General features: G+C 56.8%; 2 protein-coding genes across 3 annotated transcripts; one reads left to right on the top strand and one right to left on the bottom strand.

Annotated features, from left to right (window-relative positions):
• The first annotated feature begins 544 nt into the window (after window positions 1–544).
• CSDC2 (cold shock domain containing C2) lies at window positions 545–10,660 on the top strand. Of its 2 annotated transcripts, XM_038550421.1 has the most exons (5): window positions 545–677; window positions 6,530–6,825; window positions 8,037–8,159; window positions 8,286–8,294; window positions 8,778–10,660. In XM_038550421.1, exons 1-5 carry the CDS (start codon window positions 663–665, stop codon window positions 8,938–8,940), a joined length of 606 nt encoding a protein of 201 aa, XP_038406349.1. In that variant the 5' UTR covers window positions 545–662; the 3' UTR covers window positions 8,941–10,660. The 2 variants fall into 2 exon arrangements, with proteins under 2 accessions (XP_038406349.1, XP_038406350.1); XM_038550422.1 differs by lacking the exon at window positions 8,286–8,294 and having other exon boundaries at window positions 548–677.
• A 245-nt stretch (window positions 10,661–10,905) lies between these two features.
• Window positions 10,906–20,438, bottom strand: PMM1 (phosphomannomutase 1). Its single transcript, XM_038550419.1, has 8 exons — window positions 20,273–20,438; window positions 17,629–17,746; window positions 16,527–16,603; window positions 16,309–16,400; window positions 15,965–16,064; window positions 12,706–12,781; window positions 11,833–11,948; window positions 10,906–11,456 (listed from the first exon to the last, which is right to left on the bottom strand). The coding sequence occupies exons 1-8, from the start codon at window positions 20,357–20,359 to the stop codon at window positions 11,334–11,336; spliced, it is 789 nt and encodes a 262-aa protein (XP_038406347.1). The 5' UTR covers window positions 20,360–20,438; the 3' UTR covers window positions 10,906–11,333.
• Window positions 20,439–20,750: the final 312 nt, after the last annotated feature.

Below are 20,750 nucleotides of genomic sequence, written 5' to 3'. Positions count from 1 at the left end.
TGTGAACTGCTGCATCCGCTGGGGCTGGGGGAGGGGAGGAGGAAGTGGGCCCGGGGGGGAGGGTGGGCAACCTCTCTGAGAGCCTGGCACCGTGCCCACCTGGATGTGCTCCCGAAGAGGCCTCTCGATGGGGAGGGGCAGTCTCCGGTCCCCTGGAGGATGGGGAGCCAGTTCCCCCAAACTGACTCCATCCCAGAGGCCTCTGAGCCCTCCAAATTATGGATGTTTCCTTCATCCAGACTCCCCCCGCCTACTTACCCCCACCATTTCCTTGAAGTCCTTTAACATCTATTTCCCATGTCTGTCCCACCCCTCTGGATCTGCCTGTCCCCCCTCCCACTCCAAATGAAAAGGTCTAAGCAGGAACTGGCCACACAGGGGCCTGGGAAAGGCCGAGCCAGAGCCCCCTCCCAGGTCTGGCAATGTTCACGGATGCCCACTGGCCGTGGAGGGGCTTTGGAGGGAGGACTAGGGGGTCCTACACAGCTGGCCCGCAGGGAGGGGACACCCACGGGCTGGTCTGGAGGCAGGTCCCCGAGATCGGCACCGGCAGAGGGCGCTCGGGGCCTGGCTGAGCCGGTCACGTCTGCTGGTCACAACCAGCACAGCCAAGTCCCAGAGCCTGGTGGGAAGGGGGCTTGGGACAGTTGGGACCTTTGTCCATGCGGAACAGCAAGGTAGGGAGCAGAAAGTAGTGGGGGGAGGGCTTCTCTCCTGCTCCAAAGCCGGTGGAATGATGGTCCTGGGGTGGTGGCATGACCCACTGGAAGGCCCTGGGCTTTGGGGTCACACTGACTTGAGTTCAGCTACTCTGAGTGTGACTTTGACCAATCCTTTCTTCTCTCTAGGGGGACCAGAGTGGGAAAGTCGCTTGCTCAGGCTCACACAGCCTGGCAGAGATGGGATGTTAGTGTGGCTCTTGCAGGGCCCATCCTGGCATCTTCACCCTCCCTGAGGCCAAGGAAGCTCCAGGGCCTTCATCACGACCACCTCCCCCAGGGCAGTCGGGGCATGTGACAAGGAGGGTTAGAGGGTCTCAATGAAGCTCAAACATTGGCTGGGGCAGCCCCTCACCCCCACACAGACACAGGCGCACACACTGTAGGGTGGGGAGGACCAGGTTTAATTAGGTCACCTCCAGCTGCTGGAGCAGCTTTGGCACTGATGTATTTTAAGGAATGTCTGGGTGACTGGGGGTGGGGAGGGGCCGGGGAACCGCCAGCTTCTGCCGGGTGGTCCTGAGGCTGTCTCCTCATGCTCCCTGGTGGCCCCTCTGGACGAGACCCCAATGTCCCCAAGCCCTCCCACCACCTCCGTGTCCTCCCTCTCTTTAAGTTGCTGTCTCCCCTCCTCCTCCTAGCTGCTCCTCCACGCCAGGGCTGGGGGCCGGGGCATTTTTATTGGGGGAGTTGTTTTTAAGCTTGTCAGAGTTGGCAAGTGATTCACCCAAGGTCATAGTCTGAGTCAGCACAAAGCCAGAAATAGAACCCCGAGCCCTGACTCCCAGATTTTTCTTCTCCAGGGGAGGGCGGGAGATGTCAGGGAGCTCCCTTCCACCCCCCAGAGGCCTCTCTGTAACCGCGTCACCCCCCACCTCTCCGGTGCAGAAGCACTGCTCCTGCCCAGCTGTGTGACCTCAGGAAGCTCTACCCCTCTCTGGGCCTCAGTTTACTCTTCTGAGGAATGGGACTAATGACAGTAATGATCACGTGGGGGTGCCGCGGGGACTACCTGAGGAAATGGGGCCAAGGACTTGGCACGCCACTGACATGTGGCTAACAATCAATACGTGGTAGCCATCCCTCCTGTCACCTTAGGACTTCTGGTGTTCTGGTTGGTCTGTCCCTCCCACTGGGCTGGGGGCCCCCTAAGGGCGGGGCTGTCTCCTCTTGTGTCTGTGGTCCCAACGCCTGGCATTCAGTTTCTTTTCAGTTACAAATGTCTGTGTGTGTATTTTTAAAATATTTTATTTATTTGACTGAGAGAGAGAGAGAGAGAGAGAGAGCACAAGCAGGGGGAGGGGCAGAGGGAGAGGGAGAAGCAGGCCACTGCTGAGTAGGGAGCCCCATGCGGGGCTCGATCCCAGGACCCCGGGATCATGACCTGAGCTGAAGGCAGATGGTAACCGACGGAGTCCCCCAGGCGCCCCTGTGTGCGTTTGACAACCTCAGAGGACAGTTGGACTGACCTTCAGTTGTCACCTGGACCAGTGATGATTCAAGCCGAGGAGAAAAGAGACCCAGAGAAGGTCAAGGACTTGCCTCAGATCACACAGCACTGGGAGGGTTGAGCCAATCTGCTTCCCCTAATCTGCCCAGGCCAAGAGGGATTCGCATGGTCAAGAGAGGACTCTGACAGCCATTTCCTGCCCCTTTCTTTTTCGGGGTAGCTGAGAATTGGAGGAGCCCCTACACCACGATGATGGTCACCTGCCCACAGGGCTGAGTCACTGTCCACAGCCCTGTGGCCCCGTGACACGGTATCACGGCCTTGCCTCATGTTACCTCTGAACCGCCGTGATGTTCTGGTGTCCCTGCCCCGGTCCTTCTGTCTGCAGGGTGCCAGGGCTTGGCCTTCACGCACGGAAATGGAAACGAGCTTGGCCGGGAAGGTCAGGGGCAGAAGGCAAGGACGCAGGTGCACACTCACAGGTGGTCACCTGACGTGGGCCAGCTGCCACTCTTAGCCCTGTGACAGATAAGGAAACTGAGGCTCAGACAGGGAGAGTCCCTGTGGAACCGGATTCTAGCCCAGGCCAGAAACGGTCCTGACCAGTTCTCGAACCTCTGACGGCCAGTTCTGAAGGGCATGGTTCGGGGCAACAGGTGCTCCCAGGCTGTCGGCCTGGGGTCCCTCGGGGGCTGGGCTTTAACTCTGAATTGAAACAAACCGTCTATAAACTCATCTGTTTCTCTGCCTTCGGAGGAGTTTAGTTCCTCCTTTCGGTTCCCAGGGAAAGTTCTTTCGGTAAAACGGTAAAACTCCAGCCGTGTTGTGGCTGAGCCAGGAACAGTTTATCCTCACGGGAAGAGCGCTGTTTGCCTTCGGGCAGATCTGGGCTTTGTCACCCACCTGCTGTGCGACCTTGGGTGAGTCACTTCTCCTCCCCAGGCATCTTGGTTTCCTTATCTGTCTAATAGAAACAGCGGGAATTCCAACCTTTCAGGGCAACTGGGAGATTTCAAAATGGAAAGTAGCCTCCGTAAAGCCTCTGGCACCGCGTACAGCAGCGTTCACACAATGAAAGCCCCGTCTTCACTTGATCCTTTCCGCAGCATCGCTCTGGGGAGAGGGTCTGAACCCCAGGCTGGCTCTGCATTCCCTCCTTCTCCCTGGCGGCCCACGCTGCCCCGCTTTGTGCAGCATCCTCAGGACCAGGGCTCTGGCAGGGCCCAGAGAGGGAAGGTTGCCCAAGGTTACACACCGAGTCAGTAGCAACGCAGGGCCGGAACCCAGGGCTCCAGAGTCACAGTACCTGGGTTCAAGTCCTGGCTCAGACATTAATTGCTGTGTGGCCTTGGGTGAATGACTTAGTCTCTCTGGGCCTCAGTTTCCTCATCTGCTGCAGGAATTAAAAAGGAAGAAGGCCTCTCCCTGCCCTTATTCCATCCTCCTCCCTTCTGCTGCCTGGTCCCTTATGGGGAACTCGTTTTGGGGAGGGGAGTGGGGAGGGGCCGCCCTCAACACTAACCCTGGGTAATCAATCAATGCCTCTTTCCCCCTTCCCCACAAGAGGCCTTGGGTCAGGAGGCCTGGCCAGAGCAATGCCCGCTCAGCTGCGTCTCCCTGGTAACCGCTGTGGGCAGCCTCTGCCCCTCCTCCCCACGACCTCCCAGCACCGGCTGTCACCACCAAGCACAATACCAGCTCTGGGAATACTGTGCAGTGGGCAGGCCAGGGCCGCCCTGCTGCCTGGAGAGAAGGAAGCGGAGCTTCTGTCCACCTCCATCCCTGCCCAGGTGCGCTGGGGACACGCCGGCATGCACTGCAGGCCCCGACATCTCCTGCTTTCCTGCTGGTGTCATCTTAGGTAGCTTTGTCACCTGTTTTCCCTTTTGGTGACAGCTTTGTTGCGATATAATTCACCTACCATATAATTCAACTGTTTAAGGTGGACGAATCAGTGATTTTTAGTATGTTCGCCGAGTTGTGCAACAATGCCATAGCCAATTCTAGGACATTTTCATCACCCCAGAAAGAAGCTCCACACCCATTAGAATTTACTCCCCACCATCTCTTCCTCTTGGCTCCTGGCAGCCACAAATGTACTTTCTGACTCTGCGGATTTGTCTCTTCTGGACATTTCTCATGAACAGAATCATGCAGCGTGCTCTTCTGGGACTGGCTGCTTCTTCCACCCCGTGTGATTGTCTCAAGGCTCACCTATGCTGTAGCAGGCATCGAGACTCTGTTCCTCTTTGTGGCTGAATAATATTCCACTCTGTGGCCAGACAATAGTCTGTTTATCCACTCCTCTGTTGGCAGACTTCTGGGTTCTTTCCACTTTGAGCCTGTTGTGAATAACCCTGCTGTGAAGGTTCAGGTCCAAGTTTTTGTGTGATTGCGTTTTCTTTTCTCTCCAAACGGTAATAAAAATGCCACCCCTGGCCCTGTCTCCCAGAGCAGGCTCGGAAAGAAAACCCCCACCTCAGTTTGAGGGGGCCATGAGAGGCCTTCTCACTCCCCTGCAGCTCTCCTGGTGGGAGAGGGATGGGGGGGTTGTGGGGTCTGGGAAGGCTGCCCCTCCCCCCCACCCCAGGGATGGCAGAGTCACCGCATCACTCTGACCCAGAAAAAAGGCCACTTGCTGTGTGACCTTGAAAGGCAGCCAGGAGACCTGCCTCACTCACTGCTGGATGGCGTGACTCCCCAGCTCTTTCAGCCCTGCCACACTATGTTTTGGGGCAACCCTGCCCTGGGCACTCTAGGCTGGGGGTGGGGCACGAGATGGGGGCTAGAAATAGGACTGAGCCTCAGGGATTTATCTCTGGCACTGGGGCCTTTGGATGAGGAGATGAAGTAGTGAAGAATGGGGGGTGAGGAGGTGGAGAATCCTGCCGTCCTCACTCCTATATGACTGGATTATGAGAACTTTACACCCCAGGCTCAGCCAGGCCTCACCACAGCCTGTGAGGGAGTGAGGCAGGGTTTATCAGCTCCATTATACAGAAGAGGAGACTGAGGCCAGTGGAAGGGCTCTCCAGGGTTGGCAGCTAGTACACAGCAGAGCTGGGGTACCCCTGGTCCAGGTGTCCTGCCTGGCCCCACTGTGGCAGGCCTCCCGGCCCTGGCTTAGCCAACAGTCTGGCTCAGGGTTCTACAGCAGGGTCTTTTGGGGGCCGGGACTCCCCACGCCCTGTGGGAAGGGAACTATGTTCTCTTCCTCAGTAGAGGAAAATATAGGATGAATGTTTTCAAGGTCATCCAGACACTGAGCTGGTGATGAAAAAATTTCTATTGATGAGCATTTGATGATGGCAATTCTTTGGGTATCTCTGAGATGCCGGGTGCTGTCACCTACTCAATCATCGACCCCTCCTCAACCTTGCATGGTGAGTATTCTCAACCTCCTTTTAGAGCAGAGGAGAGTAGGGCTAAGGAGCACTCACCAAGATCCCCCAGGGCTCACCGCGCCCCAGCGACATGAAGAGTCATTGAATCCTTACAGCAACCCCTCTGTGAAGTAAGAACCAGCACTATTCCCATTTTACAGAGGAAAGTGACTCAAAGTTTAAGAGTGTTGATCAAGGCTGGCACAGCCAGTTGGGTACAGGAGGCAGGATTCCCACCTGGGTCCGGAGCCCACACTCCCACCCGCTGTGTTGGACCTGCTGAAGGCACCGAGTTACAGTGACAAAGCTGAGATTCGAACCCAGGTGTGCAGATTTGAAGCTGCTAACTCTTATGCCAAATGGTGTTCCAGACCATCCCTGGCCACTTTACCCATCCCACCTCCAAGGCCCCTGGAGTTAGAGAATTGAGCTTCAAGGTGGAGGGACTTCAGACCTTCCCGTGTGACCAAATACCACAGATGGGGGGCTCCATCAGCAGACATTTACTTCTCACGGTTCTGGAGGCTGCAAGTCTGAGATCAGGGCACCAGCACGGTCTGGTTCTAGTGCCCTCTTCCTATTTTGTAGACAGCTCCCATCTCCCTGTGTCCTCACGGGGCAGAGGGGAAGCAAAGGCTCTGGGTCTCTTCTTACAAGGGTGCTCATCCTGTCGTGGGGTGCCTCCTGACCTCACCCACACCTAATGACCTCCAAAGGTCCCATCTCCAAATACCACCACGTTGGGGGATAGGACTTCAACATATAACTTTTAGGGGAAAGCATTCAGCCCATACGAAGGTTATATGAACTTTTTTTGTCTTTCTGGTGAGGACCCTGAGTCACGGGGGGCTCCTGAGCGGCCTGAAGTCACTCTGTGAGGACTGGCAAGGAGGTCCAAACCTCCAGACTCATGCCTGGAGTCCAGGAGCTGCTCATTGTGGACCACACTCACCTGTACCCCTCTCTCCCCATTCCAGACGGAGCCTGTGGCTGGTGTGGCTGCCGAGCAGGGCCAGGCCGGGCCCTGCCCGCAAGGACGCCCAAGCTCTTCGGCCCCAGCGCCCGGGAGCCCGCCAGGCTCTCTCGCTGAACCTGCCATGACTTCTGAGCCCACGTCACCCCCAACGGTGCCCCCTCTCCACTCCCCCAAATCTCCTGTCTGGCCCACCTTCCCCTTCCACCGGGAGGGCAGCAGGGTCTGGGAGCGCGGTGGCGTCTCATCCCGGGACCTGCCCAGTCCTCTGCCCACCAAGCGGACCAGGACATATTCAGCGTGAGTACCTGCCATCGCCCAGGCTCCGGTGATCTTTCCCCAGGACAGGGCTCCAGCCCTAGCCTTGTCCAACCCCTGTTGTCCTCACTCAAGGACAGGGGAGCTGTGTACGGGCCTTGCAGTAACTACTGTGTTTGTTCATTCATTCATTCATTCATTCTTCGCTCCACTAAGATTGGCTGAACACCTGACCAGGGGATCCAGTGATAAATGGGACAGTCTCCACCCAAAAACTGCCTACAGTCCAGAAGGAATTCGTCTACCATTCACCTCTATGCAGCAGGGTTGGGGGAGAGGACACAGCGTCAGGCGTCAGGGAGGACGAGGCCCTAGTAGGTTTGCAAGACATGTTAGGTGGAGAAGGAAGCTGGGTGTTCCAGGTACCTAGGTCAGCACAGACCAGAACGGAAGCATGGTGCTGACCTCTGGTGAGGGGTGGGTCGGCTAGGCAGAGACCAGCCTTGGGCCTCTGGGGTAGGTCACTAGCCCGGGTCACACAGGGGAGGTGATTTGGGGAAACCACAAGGGAGCCTGACTTGCCTTGGCCAAAGAAGAGGTTTTTGGTTTTGCCTTAGGTAAACCCTATGCTCAAGGTGGGGGTTGAGCTTTCGACCCCAAGATTAAGTCGTGTGCTCCGCCCATTGAGCCAGCTGGGTGTTCCTAAAGGAGAAGCTTTAAAAAAAATAATAAATAAATAAATAAATAAATAAAGGAGAGGGTTTTGATGGCAAGCACTGATTGTCCCCTGTGTTCAACCCAAGGCCAGGCATAGAGCAGATGCTTAATAAATGATGAATGAGTGGATGAGTGACGAATAAGTGAATAGGATACTATGACCTCAATAGATAGTGAGCTCCCCATTTTGAGAGGTATTCAAGTTTAGGCTGGGCATTCTTCACTCTTACCACAGGAGCCCATGTAAGCCCAAATAATCTCAGGAGGGGAGGGTGCTGTGCAGAGAGGGACATTGGTTGGGAGTCTGGAGACCCACTTGCTATTCACCCTGGGAGGGCCAGTTCCCCTTTCTGGGCCTCAGTCTCCTTATTATCCAACAGGACCACAAGAGAGCATAACTGTGTGCAGTTTCTGGCCTGGGGAGGGTTTTCCGCAACCGTGGGATGGGGTCTGCAGGCAGGGCTGTGGGAGGGCTATGGGAGTCCAGGGAGGGGAGTCCCCAGGGCACAGCTCTAACCCTCCCGCTCTATCCTCAGGACAGCCCGTGCCTCGGCTGGCCCAGTGTTCAAGGGCGTCTGTAAGCAGTTCTCACGCTCCCAGGGCCACGGCTTCATCACCCCCGAAAATGGCTCCGAGGACATCTTTGTGCATGTATCTGAGTGAGTATCTGAGTTGTCCCTCCCACCTCCCTACTCCTTGAGGCAGTGCCTCAAGAAATGCCTCTCCAGGCCTCTCCCCTGGCTGGCCTAAGTCGGTGTTCTGGCATCTTTCTCCTCCTCTTGCAGGGGCTGCAGGTGTGTGGGAGGAGGAAGAGGGCTGGAGCCAGGTGGGAAGGGGTCGCCCAGGCCCCAGGACCCCCAGAACCACTGGCTGATCTGTGGGATCCAGCATCATGGGAACAGAGAGGGCTGGGCCAGCCCCCAGGTCCTTCAGCTCGGAGGGTAGACAGATACCGGAGGGATGATGTAGGCCAGGCCCCCCGCCCTGATGCCGGGCAAGACCTGGTGGGCACCGAGCTTCTCTAGGCCTCTGCACTTCCATTTTTTTTTTTTTTTTTTTTTTTTTTGCCTCTGCACTTCCTTTGACTTTCATATCTCAATCCCCAAACAGAATAGACGGGGGGGGGGGGGGGGGGGGGACACCGTTTTGGGTTCCCATTTTACAGATGAGAGAGCCGGAGCTCTGAGAAGGGGGGAGGAGGCCCTCAGGCCAGCCTGCAGCGGGTCGGGGAGCAGGGCCTGCTGCTGGGCTGACAATGCCCCTCTCCCGCCCACCAGCATCGAGGGGGAGTACGTGCCAGTGGAAGGCGACGAGGTGACCTACAAGATGTGCCCCATCCCACCCAAGAACCAGAAGTTCCAGGCCGTGGAGGTGGTGCTCACCCAGTTGGCCCCACACACTCCCCACGAGACGTGGTCCGGCCAGGTCGTGGGCTCCTAGGCTGGGTGGCTCATGTGTCAGGCGCCGGGCGGGCGGGGAGCCACACAGGGTAGATGGGCAGCAGCGGGCTCCAGGCCCCCCTGCACTGGCTGACCCCATCCCCTGGGCGGCCTCAGCATACACGTCTGTCTGTCTGTGCTCGTGGCCGTGAGCGTGTGCCTCCATCTCTCCTCCCCCCCAGTGCCCTGTGACTGTTGTGTGAGCTGGACCAAGGGGAGGCCAGCAGACCTGCCTCCTCTGTGTCCTTGCTCTCGTTCCCCTCCCTGCCACATCCGCACAGGACCCTCTCACCCTCCTGTCCACTGAGCCTCCGAGGGCCCGCGTCAGGCCTGGGCCTGGGCGGCAGGGGGCACCAGTGGGCCCATCCCTACAAGCTTGTTCCCCTTGCCTCTGCCCCAGGCCTGGCCCAGGGACCAGACTCTGCTTCTGCTACTCACACCCCTGCCCTGGACTTGGGTCTCCCACCGTGGCCTGTACCCCTTCCCTCAGAAGCCAGGCCTGGGAGGTTCTGGGGGAGCCTCCCAGCCTCTGGCAGGGGAGAGAGGGCAGCCCTTGGAGTCAGACAGACCCCTCCTCACTGCCATGGGCCCAGCCTTCCTTTCTTCCATCGGCTCTCTCTCAGCATCCCGGAGAGGCAGGCGAGGAGCTGAGGGCAGAAGGCGGTTTTGGCGTCTGGGTTTTGCCAGCCACAGTTCTCCTCAGCCTAGCGATGGCTCTGCGGATTCAAGGTTGTGTCCCCTCCCCAGGCCACATTGAGCCACAGATCTGCGGAGGGGTGGGGGCACATCTCTCGCAGCTTGGGTGGAGCCGGCTTTGCCCCGACCCACAAACTCCGCTGATGCTCTGCCCAGGCCCAGATAAGACGGCTGCTGAGGACCTGGTGATACAGACGCACGTCCCCTCAGGCAGGGCCAGGCACGGGCACCCACAGAATGGCCCTCAGCCTGAGACCACCAGCCATGCAGGCCCTTGCTGGACCCTCTTTCTAAAGCTGCAGTAGGACTGCTGGCCCCAGCGGCCAGGGGCTGAGGGGAGTGTGTGTGCGTGTGTGTACGTGTGTATGTGTGTTTGTGTGCATTCACTTTTGGGTGGGGGGTTAGGCTGCCCTGGGAGAGGCTTTGCCTCCATCCCCACCACACACCTTCCTAGAGAACACATCATTTGATGGGAAAAGAAATGGCAGCCTGCCAGGGACAGTGACCCTTGTGAGACCCGGTCTGTGAATAAAACAGGGGCTAAATGCCCAGGATGAGGGGTTATCTGTTTAGAAGGATCCTCAGCCTCACAGATTCCTCGAGGCCCTAGGGTAGAGATCAGATCAGTTGGGGTACGTGCACCCCCACCCGTGTTCCCAATCCCTACCAGGTTGGTCCCCACAAACTGGGAACGGCCCCAGCTGGACACCCCACTCTGAGCTGGAGCTTCTGACAAGGCCTGAGGACTTGCCCCAGAGGAACAAGGACTTCCTGGCTTCCTCAGTAGGTTTATCGGTGCAGGTTAACTCCTGGGAGCCCCCAAGACTCCCTCCTGTGAGCAGACCCCCCCATTTTTAGGCACTAGCCAGGAGATAAGATGTGGCTGCCTAGGAGGCAGAGGGACGGCAGGCTCCTGCATACCCACAGCCCCGCAGTGTCGAGTCCGAAATCCTCCCAAGACCCCCAGCCGCCTGGACGCCCCCCATCCTTCCTAACACTGGCAATAAACCCTCAACTGTGACTCAGCCTGGCCCAGGGATGCCTCTGTCTGTCTGGGTCCCAGGGGAATGGCTTGGGGAGGGTACCCCACACAACCTTTATTTAGGGCTTTCACGGCCCACTCTCCTCAAGCACATCAACGACATCCTGTGTGACCCGGCAGAGGGGTGAGGGGAGTCCCTGCCATCTCTGCCTCGGTTCCCTCATCTGTTAAGTGCGGTTGTAACATGACCTGAGACGGGCCAATTTTTCAGACAGAACGGACACCATACCTTGTTCCAGGAACTTTAATATTTGTGAGATAAAGTTCTGGCAAATACACACCTTCCCCAGTGCTCTGCACCCTGCCTGGGACAGATAAGCAGGGTGGGCTCTATCTCGTACGAACACAAGCACATGCCTACTCCCGGCATAGACAGAAATCTGTTCTGTTTACAAGTACAAGCAGCAGCTGTAGCCAGGGCTGTCGGGTTGGAGGGCGGAGCTGGTCCCGCTGGGCGCTGACCGGCTGGGGACGGTTATCCACGCGGACCCTGGCCCCATCAAGGTGGGCCTTGCGGTAGGTAATGAGGCAGGCATCCTGAGCCAGAGGGGCCCTGGCACCCCACCCAACACCAGGGTCAGGGGCTCTCTTTAGGCCTGGGTGGAGTTCTCAGGAAATCCCTAGAAGCAGTCCCTAGGAGCAGGCATGGGCCCTGGTCACGCCTCATGGGCTGTCTCTGGGAAAAAAATTTCACGGCATCGCTGTACTGTATCCTGTGGGGACACCACACTGTGGCCGACGGTCCGGGGGTCAGCGTAGATCTCAAAGTCATTCCCACCCTGCACACAATGAAGGGCAGAGAAGACACATACATATGTGGTACCTGGAGGAGTTGCCCAGGGCTAAGGCCCATCACACACCCTGGCATGGGGCCCTTCCCCATATTGGCTCCGGCAGAGCTGCCTCTCCCCCTACCCCTCAGAACCACCCAGAACCCCATCTTTTCAGTCTTCACCAGACCTGCCCTGATTTTCTGTGTGGCATGGGACAAGTGACCAGCCAGCGCTAGGCCCCAGTCTTCCAATCTGTGTAATGGGGTTGGCGAACACAGGCTGTTCTCAGGGAGTCTCCTGGGAATGTGCTCTGTTGCCCTGCGTCCTAGCTTTGACCCGGGCACAATTTGGGGTGGAAGGCACCTGGATGCGCCACACTCACAGGGCTGGTCTCGTTCCCAAAGAAGTGAATGGTGTCGAAGCTGTCCTGGTCCAGGCTGTCCAGACAGTAGCGCTTGTCCCAGCCCTCGGGGAAGACGTCAAAGCTGATCATGCCTCCTGTGGGGGGGTGGTAGACAAGACTAACAGAGGGGTGGCCGATGGGGTGAACTTGGGCAAGGTGCTTCATTCATTCATTCACTCACTCATTCATTCATTCAACCACCCTTGAGTGCCTGCTCAGAGCCAGCCACAGGGCATGGGAGACTCAGGATTCTCACTGAGTTGTGATCCTGGTGTGGGGAGAACAGGCAGTCAACAAGCCAGACCAGCACTGCTGGGGAGACCTTTCCAGGAGGTGGTACTAAGGGCTGAGCCAGAGTGGCAATAGCGGGGAATCAGGCCTAGTCCTTGCCTGCTATGGTGGAGAAGGGCATGGAGTTTCCCAGCACTAGAGAAGGCTGGGACAGGGAAAGGGTTAGGCCATGCAGGCCCTGGGGTCCAGGAAGGGCTCTGAGCAGGGGTATCCCTCTGGACACTAGGCAGTGGGAGGACAGCTATGTTAGTTAGCCCGAGTCCAAGAACTAATTTGGCAGAGGTGTGAACCGTGGTCAGATTCAAGAAGCATTCTGGATATAGGCCCTGGGACTTGCTAGTGGACTGCACTTGGGAAAGGGTGAGGAGAAACACTGAGGGAGATGCTTTGGTTTTCTGACCTGAGCAATTAGGAGGGTGGCAGGGTGTGGACTGGGTTTCGGTGGGTAAGACCGGGTGGGGGGGTGGCAGGAAGGCTTTCTAAAGGCACTGGGAGCGAGGCCGTGGACTGGCTTCTGTGTCAGGCTCTCATACCCTTCCCAGGATGAATGGATGGATGTACCTCGAGAGAACCTCAGCCCTTTGCCAGCAAACTCTGTTTTCAGGGCTTCCACGAACTTCTCGCGAATCTTCTCCTTCTGCAGGTGGGGAGGGAACAGACTGAGGCTCAGAGGGTTGCTGTGTGCCAGGCCCTGTGCTGGGCACACAACTGTGGGAGCTCAGGGTCTCCGAGGTGGATACCGTGACCCCCCCTTTACAGATGAGGAAACCGAGGCTCAGTGAATGGCTGTGCCTTATTCAAGGTCATCCAGCCTTGGTGGCAGAGCCAGGGCCTGAATCCAGAAGTCTGTGACTGAACTTGGCCGGAACCTGCCAATGGGGGTGTGGTCAGGGTATCCAAAGGAGCCCTTGGAGTGGAGGCATGAGGAGGAGTTTGAGGGGATGGGGCAGGCCCAAGTCCCAAGGTCCACCTCAGGGCAGGGCTCAGTCCCAACTGCTCTCCCCAGCTCAACAAGCAAATCGGACATGAGAGAGGAGCATGAGGAGCCAGGAGCAGGTGAAGCCCTGTTACAGCACAGCAGTGGGTGCTGGAAGGTCAGCAGGATGCCAGGCATAGCCACAGCACCAGCCACACGGCGACGTGGACTGGGCACCTCCTATGTGCAGGGGGTTGGGGGACTCAGCAGTGCTGAGGAGTCCCCTGCTGTACCCCACTCCTGGGTCAGGACCTTGTAAGTCCGCAGCAGATCTGCAGACCTGGACTAAGGAGGCATTTGCTCATTAGGCCAAGGACCCCTGGCCTGGCCCTGTTGGGGCCACGGGCAAACAGCCATGCAGGGCCTAGCAGGGCAGCATCTTGGCTGCCATGCTAACAGGGGCCAGCACCACACGGGTGGAAGGATCGCGCAGTGCAGGGGCAGTCCCCACCTTGCCGAAGGAGCAGCGAGAGCCTGATAGGACAGCCAACTCACAGATGGCCTGGGAGAGAGTCTGGACACATCCTGGGGGAACTGAGAACCACTGAGATTTTGAAGCAGGGGAGTAGAGTGCTAGCCCTGCATTTCAGTCAGTCCAAGTTGGGTAGGACTGGAATGGAGAGAGGCAGGCAGTGGCCAGTGGTTTGGGGCCTGATGTGGGCCAGGAAGGACATGAGTTTAACGCCTGATGTGACCCAATATGAGAGAGAAAGGCAGGCCCCATGGGTTCCAGGCCTGGTTGTGTGACTTTTCTGAGCCTATTTCCTGGGCTAAAGGATGGAGAGGTAATGAATGAACCCTCTTTTCCTCCCTCTCCTAGAAAAGCAGAAAAGTGGGATGTGAAGCCCCTGCCTACTGTACCCTTGCTGTCCCAGCAGGCAGGTGGGTCCCCAGGGAGGTTAAGAGTCCCCACCAGAGGCCACTCTATGGGCCCAGGGTTAGAGTTAAGGGTGCCCCAGGATGGCTGTTATCTCCTGTCTCTGGAGAATCAGGCTGACCACTGGATGGCCCCGTGTGTCAAGTCCAGCCTTAGCAAGGACCAGCACTGTGACCCTGAGCTTAGTTACTTAGCCTCTGACCTCAGTGTCCTCATCCAAGGAAGGGGACTGACTATCTGCCCTTGGGATCTGAAGGACTGAAGGAGAATAGAACACTTACATGGGATCCTGGCTGGTGTAGGTCACACAGATCAGGAAGTTTGTGCCCTCCCCTCATACTGGGGCAAACAAGAGCCAGAAAGACAAGTGAAGACCCTGGGAGCTGTGGGAAGGGTCAGTGTTGTGTCAGACTTCCACCTTGCCCAGTAATTACAGCCCATGGGATGGGGACTGTGCTTATCCCCCACTCTATAGATGGGACAACGGAGCCACACGGTAGTAAAGCCACTTTTCTAGGCTGCTCGGCAAGCAGGAGGTGGGGCTGAGATCGAAACTGGGTAGCCTGAGTAGAGGCCATCCCTCAATATGTGTATGGGAAGGGCCTTTGGTCAGTGGTCAGTCTTCACCACCCCAAAAAGAAAAGCCTCCATGCCTATGGGCAGTGCCTACCATAATCCTTGAGACATGGAGTGCAGAACAGGGGTGGGCGTCAGTGAGCAACCTTGAGAGTCCTACCCTCAGGGAAACATCAGAGGGTAGCAGATGGAATTCCAAGTTTAAATCTTTGCTCTGCAACCAATTCCCTATGTGACCTTGGCAAGTCATTTCCCCTCTCTGAGCCTCAGTTTCCTCATTCATAAAATGGGGACAACACCACCTATTTCATTCATTCAGAACGTATTTCTTGAGCACGTGCCAGGCACAGTGGGTCCAGCAGTGAACAGCCACAGGAATCCTGGCCCTTAAGGGGCCTACAGCTTCAGTGGGGGAAACACACAGTAACCAAGATTTGAAAAGTAGGTGATTGAGTGTATTAGTGGGTGGTGATGGCTGCTTGGGGAGAAATAAGACAGGAGAGAAGCAGGAAGTGCAGAGGGTGCAATGTTAAATGGATGAGAAAGTGACCTGAGCAGATGTGAAGAGGGGGAGGGGATGAGCAGAGGGAAATGTGTTCAAGGTGGAAGCACAGCCCCCAAGTGGCTATCTCCATCTCCATCTGCTATCTCCAGAATCAGCAAGGAGGATGTGGTTGGAGTGGAGACAGCAAGGGGGAGAGAAGGCCAGAGAGAACACCAGTGGGAAGAGCCTTGGATGGGTGGACTTACTCCATTCCTGAAAAGGCCGGGTGAGTGGTGGGGATGACAAGCAAAATGCAAGTCAAGGTCTAGCAGGGGCAGCATACCCAAAGGCAAGAGAAATACTGGAATGTTCCAAGAACAGATGCACGGAGAAGGCTGAAGGGGGTGGACCCGAGCTGGGCAGACCCCTCAGGGCGCAGGGTACCATAGGAGGGGTTGCAGCATTGCCCACTCCTTACAAGCAGGGAGTGGATAGGGATGACAGGCTCTAAAAGGCTCTCAGTGGCACCACTGGAGGACAGACTGGCAAGGGTTTATGGGGGGGGGAGTAGCCTGGGGGAGAGACACACAGGTGAACAGATTTGAGACCACTCCAGAGGCTGAATTAAGAGGTATTACTGCTGGGCTCCACATGGGTGGGAAGGTAGAGATGATGTCCTTGGCTAAGTGGTGGCTGCTGGTGCTGCTCACCAAGGGAGGGAAACCAGCCATATGGGAAAGATGCAGGAGTGTCCACACCATGGCACATGGTGGCTGTCCCAAAGGGTATTGGTTGAATCAGAACGCCACCCCCTACCCCCCGATCCATCTTGCTGATGAGAAAGCAAGGGCCCAGAGAGGCCGCATGACCCAGGTCCTATAGCCTAAGGTTGCACAGTTGGTGGCACCTTGTCTAGTTCGGAGAACTCGATTCGCTCCTCCAGGGTACAGCTCCGGCCGATGGGTGAGATGTTCAGCATGCCATTCCGGAACTCGATGAAGGTTCCACTGATGGTCACAGGAGCAAGAGGGAGGGCAGGGAACCAGAGAGAAGAATGGCCCTGAATTCAAATCCAGCCCCCTCTGGGACCACTGCCTCCTTGGACCTCACTCGGGACAAGAATCCACACACCAATAAGTTGGGGCCCTGGCACCTACAGGTCCCATCTGAGAGACCTGCCCCTGTCCTCCCTCGGGCCTGGGGTGGCGGTGGGGCGGGGGAGGCTGGATGCAAGGCTGGGAGGGGTCTCACCGCTTCTTGGGCAGTCTGAGCAGAGCCATGTAGCGGAGGCAGAAGTTGATCAAGTCCTGCAGCAGCTCCTCCCCCAAGTGGTTCTGGATGGTCTGGGTAGGGAACATGCGGCTCTGAGTGTGGTGGGCACACACCCTCCCCCATCCCAGGACAAAGGCCCCCATGGGGTGTGCCACTACCAAAAAGGGTCCCAGGTTAAGGCCCTGGGGAGTACTGACCTGCTTGGAGAGCAGTCGTCCATGCTTATACTGCACTGTCCCATTCTCAGCAAACACATAATCAAACTTCTCGATGACTTCAGGGGTACATAGGAGCCAGGAAGAAAGAGAGTGTGAGACCACCCAGAGCCAAGTACGGGGATAAAGGCCACACTCCTTGGTTTGCCATTCAAAGCCCATTTGTTCCATTTTAAGCCTGCTTTCCTGGGCTCTTCACCTTCAGCTTTTTTCCCAAACAAGCGAACAAGCCAGTCAGTCTCTGGGCCCTGGTTCACAAGGGTCCTTCAGCCTGGAAGGCCCTCCCCTCACTTCCCCTTCCCGCTCCAAGATCCCGCTTCTTCTTCTGGAAGGCTTCCCGGACTCCCCAGCAGAGGGCGCCATTTCCATTGTGCTCCCACAGCTCGACGGCCCAGGGGGTGCCGCTGGGTTTTCCAGTTTCCATCAGTGTTCTGGAAGGCTGGTTGCATGGGGGGAGTTATCAGCTCTAGCTGCCACAGTAAGTGGCTGGATGGGTCGGTGGAGATGCAGACGTGGACACACAGGGAGATATTTCCAGAGTGGCTGATAGAATGCACAAGGCGGTGAGGAGAAAGGGAAAAGTCAAGTTTCTGGTTTGAGGACTGGTGAGGTCTGCCTCAACTGAGCTGAGATGGGAACTCAGCTGTGAACAGATGCTCTGGGTCCCCGGGGGGCCTTCAGAATCCTTCTCTATTAAATGGGATAACCGTGCCCACCCTAATGTGTGGTTGTGACCATGCAATGAAAAGAAGTCAACACATGGTCATTTTCAATCTGACCATGCGCATTTTAAAGAGTAAACACAAGAGACTCAGCCGAGAGAGCTGAGGATGTAAACTATCCCAGGGCATGATTCTGCAGGCTTTGTTCCCTGCCCTCTCTCCAAAGCCTGACACAGTGCCTGGCACATGGCCCGTGCTCACTATGCATCAGTGATGGAGAGATCTGGCTGTTTCCTCTACTTCCTCTGCCCCACATAAGCGGGGCTGGGTCTTTGAAGGCACACAGGTCCAAGGACCTCCCGAACTCCCGAACTCCCCACCTCCACCCAGACTGTGGCACTGGCTCTGGGTGCCCCTCCTACCTTCATCCCCCTCTCCCAGCTGCTCAGCAATCTTAGAGTAGTCGGAGCCGCCCACCACACCGATCTGCACCCTACTTCGCAGCTTCTGCAGGAAGGCAGCCACCTCAGGGTCAATTTTCTGCAGGGGGTTGGGTGGGAAAGCACAAGATTTCTGGCTGTCAGCATGTCTGGGACCTCCACTCGGCCCTCACTCAGTGCTCAGAATCCAGGGAGCCCATGTTCCATCTGAATCTGAGCTAGTTCAAGGTTTAGAAGCCAGACCTCAAAATTAGAAGCAATGGGTTCAGATGCTGGCCCAAGTCTCAAATGCAAGCTGATCTTGAGCAATTGGCTTTGCTTTCTTTGCCTTAGTGACTGCCTCATTTATAAAAGGGGGATCAAAGTAGCAACCTGTTGCTATGGAGGTGGTCACTACTAAGATTAAATGAGATACTTCATGGAATCGAACAAGCAATTAGCTGGTGACTAATCACATGAGGATTCCCCAAGGAAGTGAAAACTAATGAGTTACACTCCATGTTTTCAGACTTTCAGCTATTTAAAGCTGCCAGTGCCTACAGTGAATTGAATGACCATATCAAATGCTGCCAGTGAGAGTGTAAATTGGTGCAACCACTTTGGAGGATAGTTTGGCAAGATCTATGAAAACTTATGCATGCACCCTGTCACCCAGAATTTCCACTTCTCTTGCCTGGGTGTATATGGAAGTTCACTAGGTATGGTTTACCATAGTGAAAGCCTGCAAACAACTCAGGCTTGTCAACCAGAGAATGGTAAATACCTGCTCTGAAATACTATACTGTGGTTACACAGAGTAAGGCAGGCCTGTGCTTCCAATAGGGGAGAGCCCCTAAGACATGCTGTTAACTGCCAAAAACAAGTTGCAGGGAGTGCCTGGGTGGTACAGTTTGTTAAGTGACTCTTGGTTTCGGCTCAGGTCTTGATCTCAGAGTCCTGAGATCAAGCCCCAACTCCAGGTCAATGCTCAATGCAGAGTCTGCTTGAGACTCTCTTCCCCTGTCCGCCCCCTCTGTAAAATAAGTAAATAAATCTTAAAAAAAAAAAAAAAAAAAAAAAGGCAAGTTGCAGAAAGCACACACAATATATCACTCATAAAAAAAAAAAAAAAAAAAAAAGGAAAGGAAAGGCTCACAAAAACTGCTTAATATTGTTCTGAGAAAACAGAAATCTAGATGAAGATCTGGAAGGAAGCCACAACAGGCAACCACCCAGGCTGGCCTGGGATTCTGATGTAGTCAGAGAGGACTTTAGCCTTCTGTTTTCATGCTTTACAGGAGAATCCTGAATATGTGTCTAATTAAAAATTAACTTCTATTTATCTATTTATTTCTAGCTTATTTATTTATTTATTTTAGTAATCTCTATACCACCTGGAGCTAGAATATGATCCTCAGATCAAGAGTCACATGCTCTTCTGAGTCAGCCAGGCACCCCCAAAATTAACTTTTAAAAAAGCACTAAGGATAGGGCTTGGTATTAACACCGGTGGACAGCAATAACACAGTGTTCTTGTACAGGTTCCTGGGTCAGTGGAGCAAAGGGTCAGAGGGAGGGACTGAGGCTGTGCCTTAGACCTTGCTGCCCTCTCTCTACTGTCCTTTTTCTCCCATCCCTGAGGGCCGTGGAGGGAGGGCACCCTGATTCCTTCTTGTGCCCCCAGAGCCTAACCCAGGGCCCTCTCATAGGGCAGGCAGGGGGGTGCATTCAGGACCTAAGAGAGGAGGTTAAGACCTGGCCTCCCATCAGCCTCTGCCCTGAAGCTCAGCCCTATGGCTCCCTGCTCTAGGGGATCCCAGTTGTTCTCCTTATGGCCCGACTGGAGAGCGGAATACCCTCAGGACTGGCAAGAGGCCTGTTTATTTTTATGTACCCAGCTGGTGAGGACCAGTCTAGGGGGTCACCTAGGGTGAGAGGTAAAGCTAGAAAAACTGAGCGTGGAGCAGAATTTGGAGGATCAACATAGTGACAAGTCTTCAGAAGAGCTGTACCCTCCCTGGGCCATAATACCTTCACAGTGACCACGCTGGGCCCGGGATGCTCACCTCCAGGTGGGCGGAGCCCAAAACTCATCTGAAAAGGTACAGAAGCCCTACTTCCCTCCAGAACGGAGGCTGGGAGGTAACGTGGGTGAGGAACTTGAGAACCAGACCTAGGCCAGGCCTGTAGAGGTCGGGTGGGATGGCTCCAAGCCCCCGCACTCGGTTCCGATGCTTGGGCGCGCGTGTCGAGCCCCGTCTAAAACCCTGGGCTCGGAAGCCAGCTTCGGGCCACAGGTGTGTCTTAGGGGCGGGAGCCGGGGCTGGGGAGGCGGGGGCGTCGGGGACCAGGCCTCGGCGAGAGGAAGCCTGAGCTGGGGAAGGGAAGCTAGGTCCCCGCTCGCAGCCTCCTCCCTCCAGCATCCCACCCGCCCCGACGCTCCCGGGCAGGAGGTGGGCGCAGGTGCTCGGGGGCTGCGACGTGGGGACCGGGTCCCCATCACTCCCAGCGGACGGCCGTGGGGCGTCAGGGGCCGCGGACCGCTGCATCCCACACTCGGTCCTGGAGGGCCCCGGGGTCACCACTTTGGGCCTCTGAGCGTCCGCGCGACACTCCCGATGGGAGGCGCTGAACGTCGGGGCCTTACCTGGCGAGCCGGCGTGAGGGTCCCGTCCACGTCAAACAGGCAGAGGACGCGCTCCTTCCTGCGGGCGCCCTCAGCGGCGACGGCCATGGCTGCAGCTCCGCGCGCGCGGGAGACGCCGGGGATGCGGCCGCCGGAGCCGCTTCGGAAAGAGGCTGGACCGGGCGGGGCCTGGGGGGGCGGGGCCAGCCGGCAGGGCCGCGGGGCCCGCCCGCGAAGGGGCGTGATCAGGGCGTGATCTCGGCGGGAGGGGCGGGGCCCGAGCGGACTCAGGAAGGCTGATTCTGATTGTGTCCGGAGGGCAGGGGGCGGGGCAGGGGGCGGGGCAGGGGGCGGGGCAGAGCGCGGCGGATTGGTCGGACGGGCCCAGACCAGACGGGGGCGGGGCCTGGGCCTGGGCCCAGCGGGAAGTGAGGGCTAGAACCCGGAAGAGGGGAGCGGGGCTTCCGCGGGTTGCTTCGGAGTGTATCTGGTCGAGAAG

This window comes from Canis lupus, chromosome 10 (assembly GCF_011100685.1).
Source record: "Canis lupus familiaris isolate Mischka breed German Shepherd chromosome 10, alternate assembly UU_Cfam_GSD_1.0, whole genome shotgun sequence".
Classification (NCBI taxonomy): domain Eukaryota; kingdom Metazoa; phylum Chordata; class Mammalia; order Carnivora; family Canidae; genus Canis; species Canis lupus.
The sequence above is the reverse complement of the archived record's forward strand: the minus strand, read 5'-3'. Positions and strand labels throughout refer to the sequence as shown.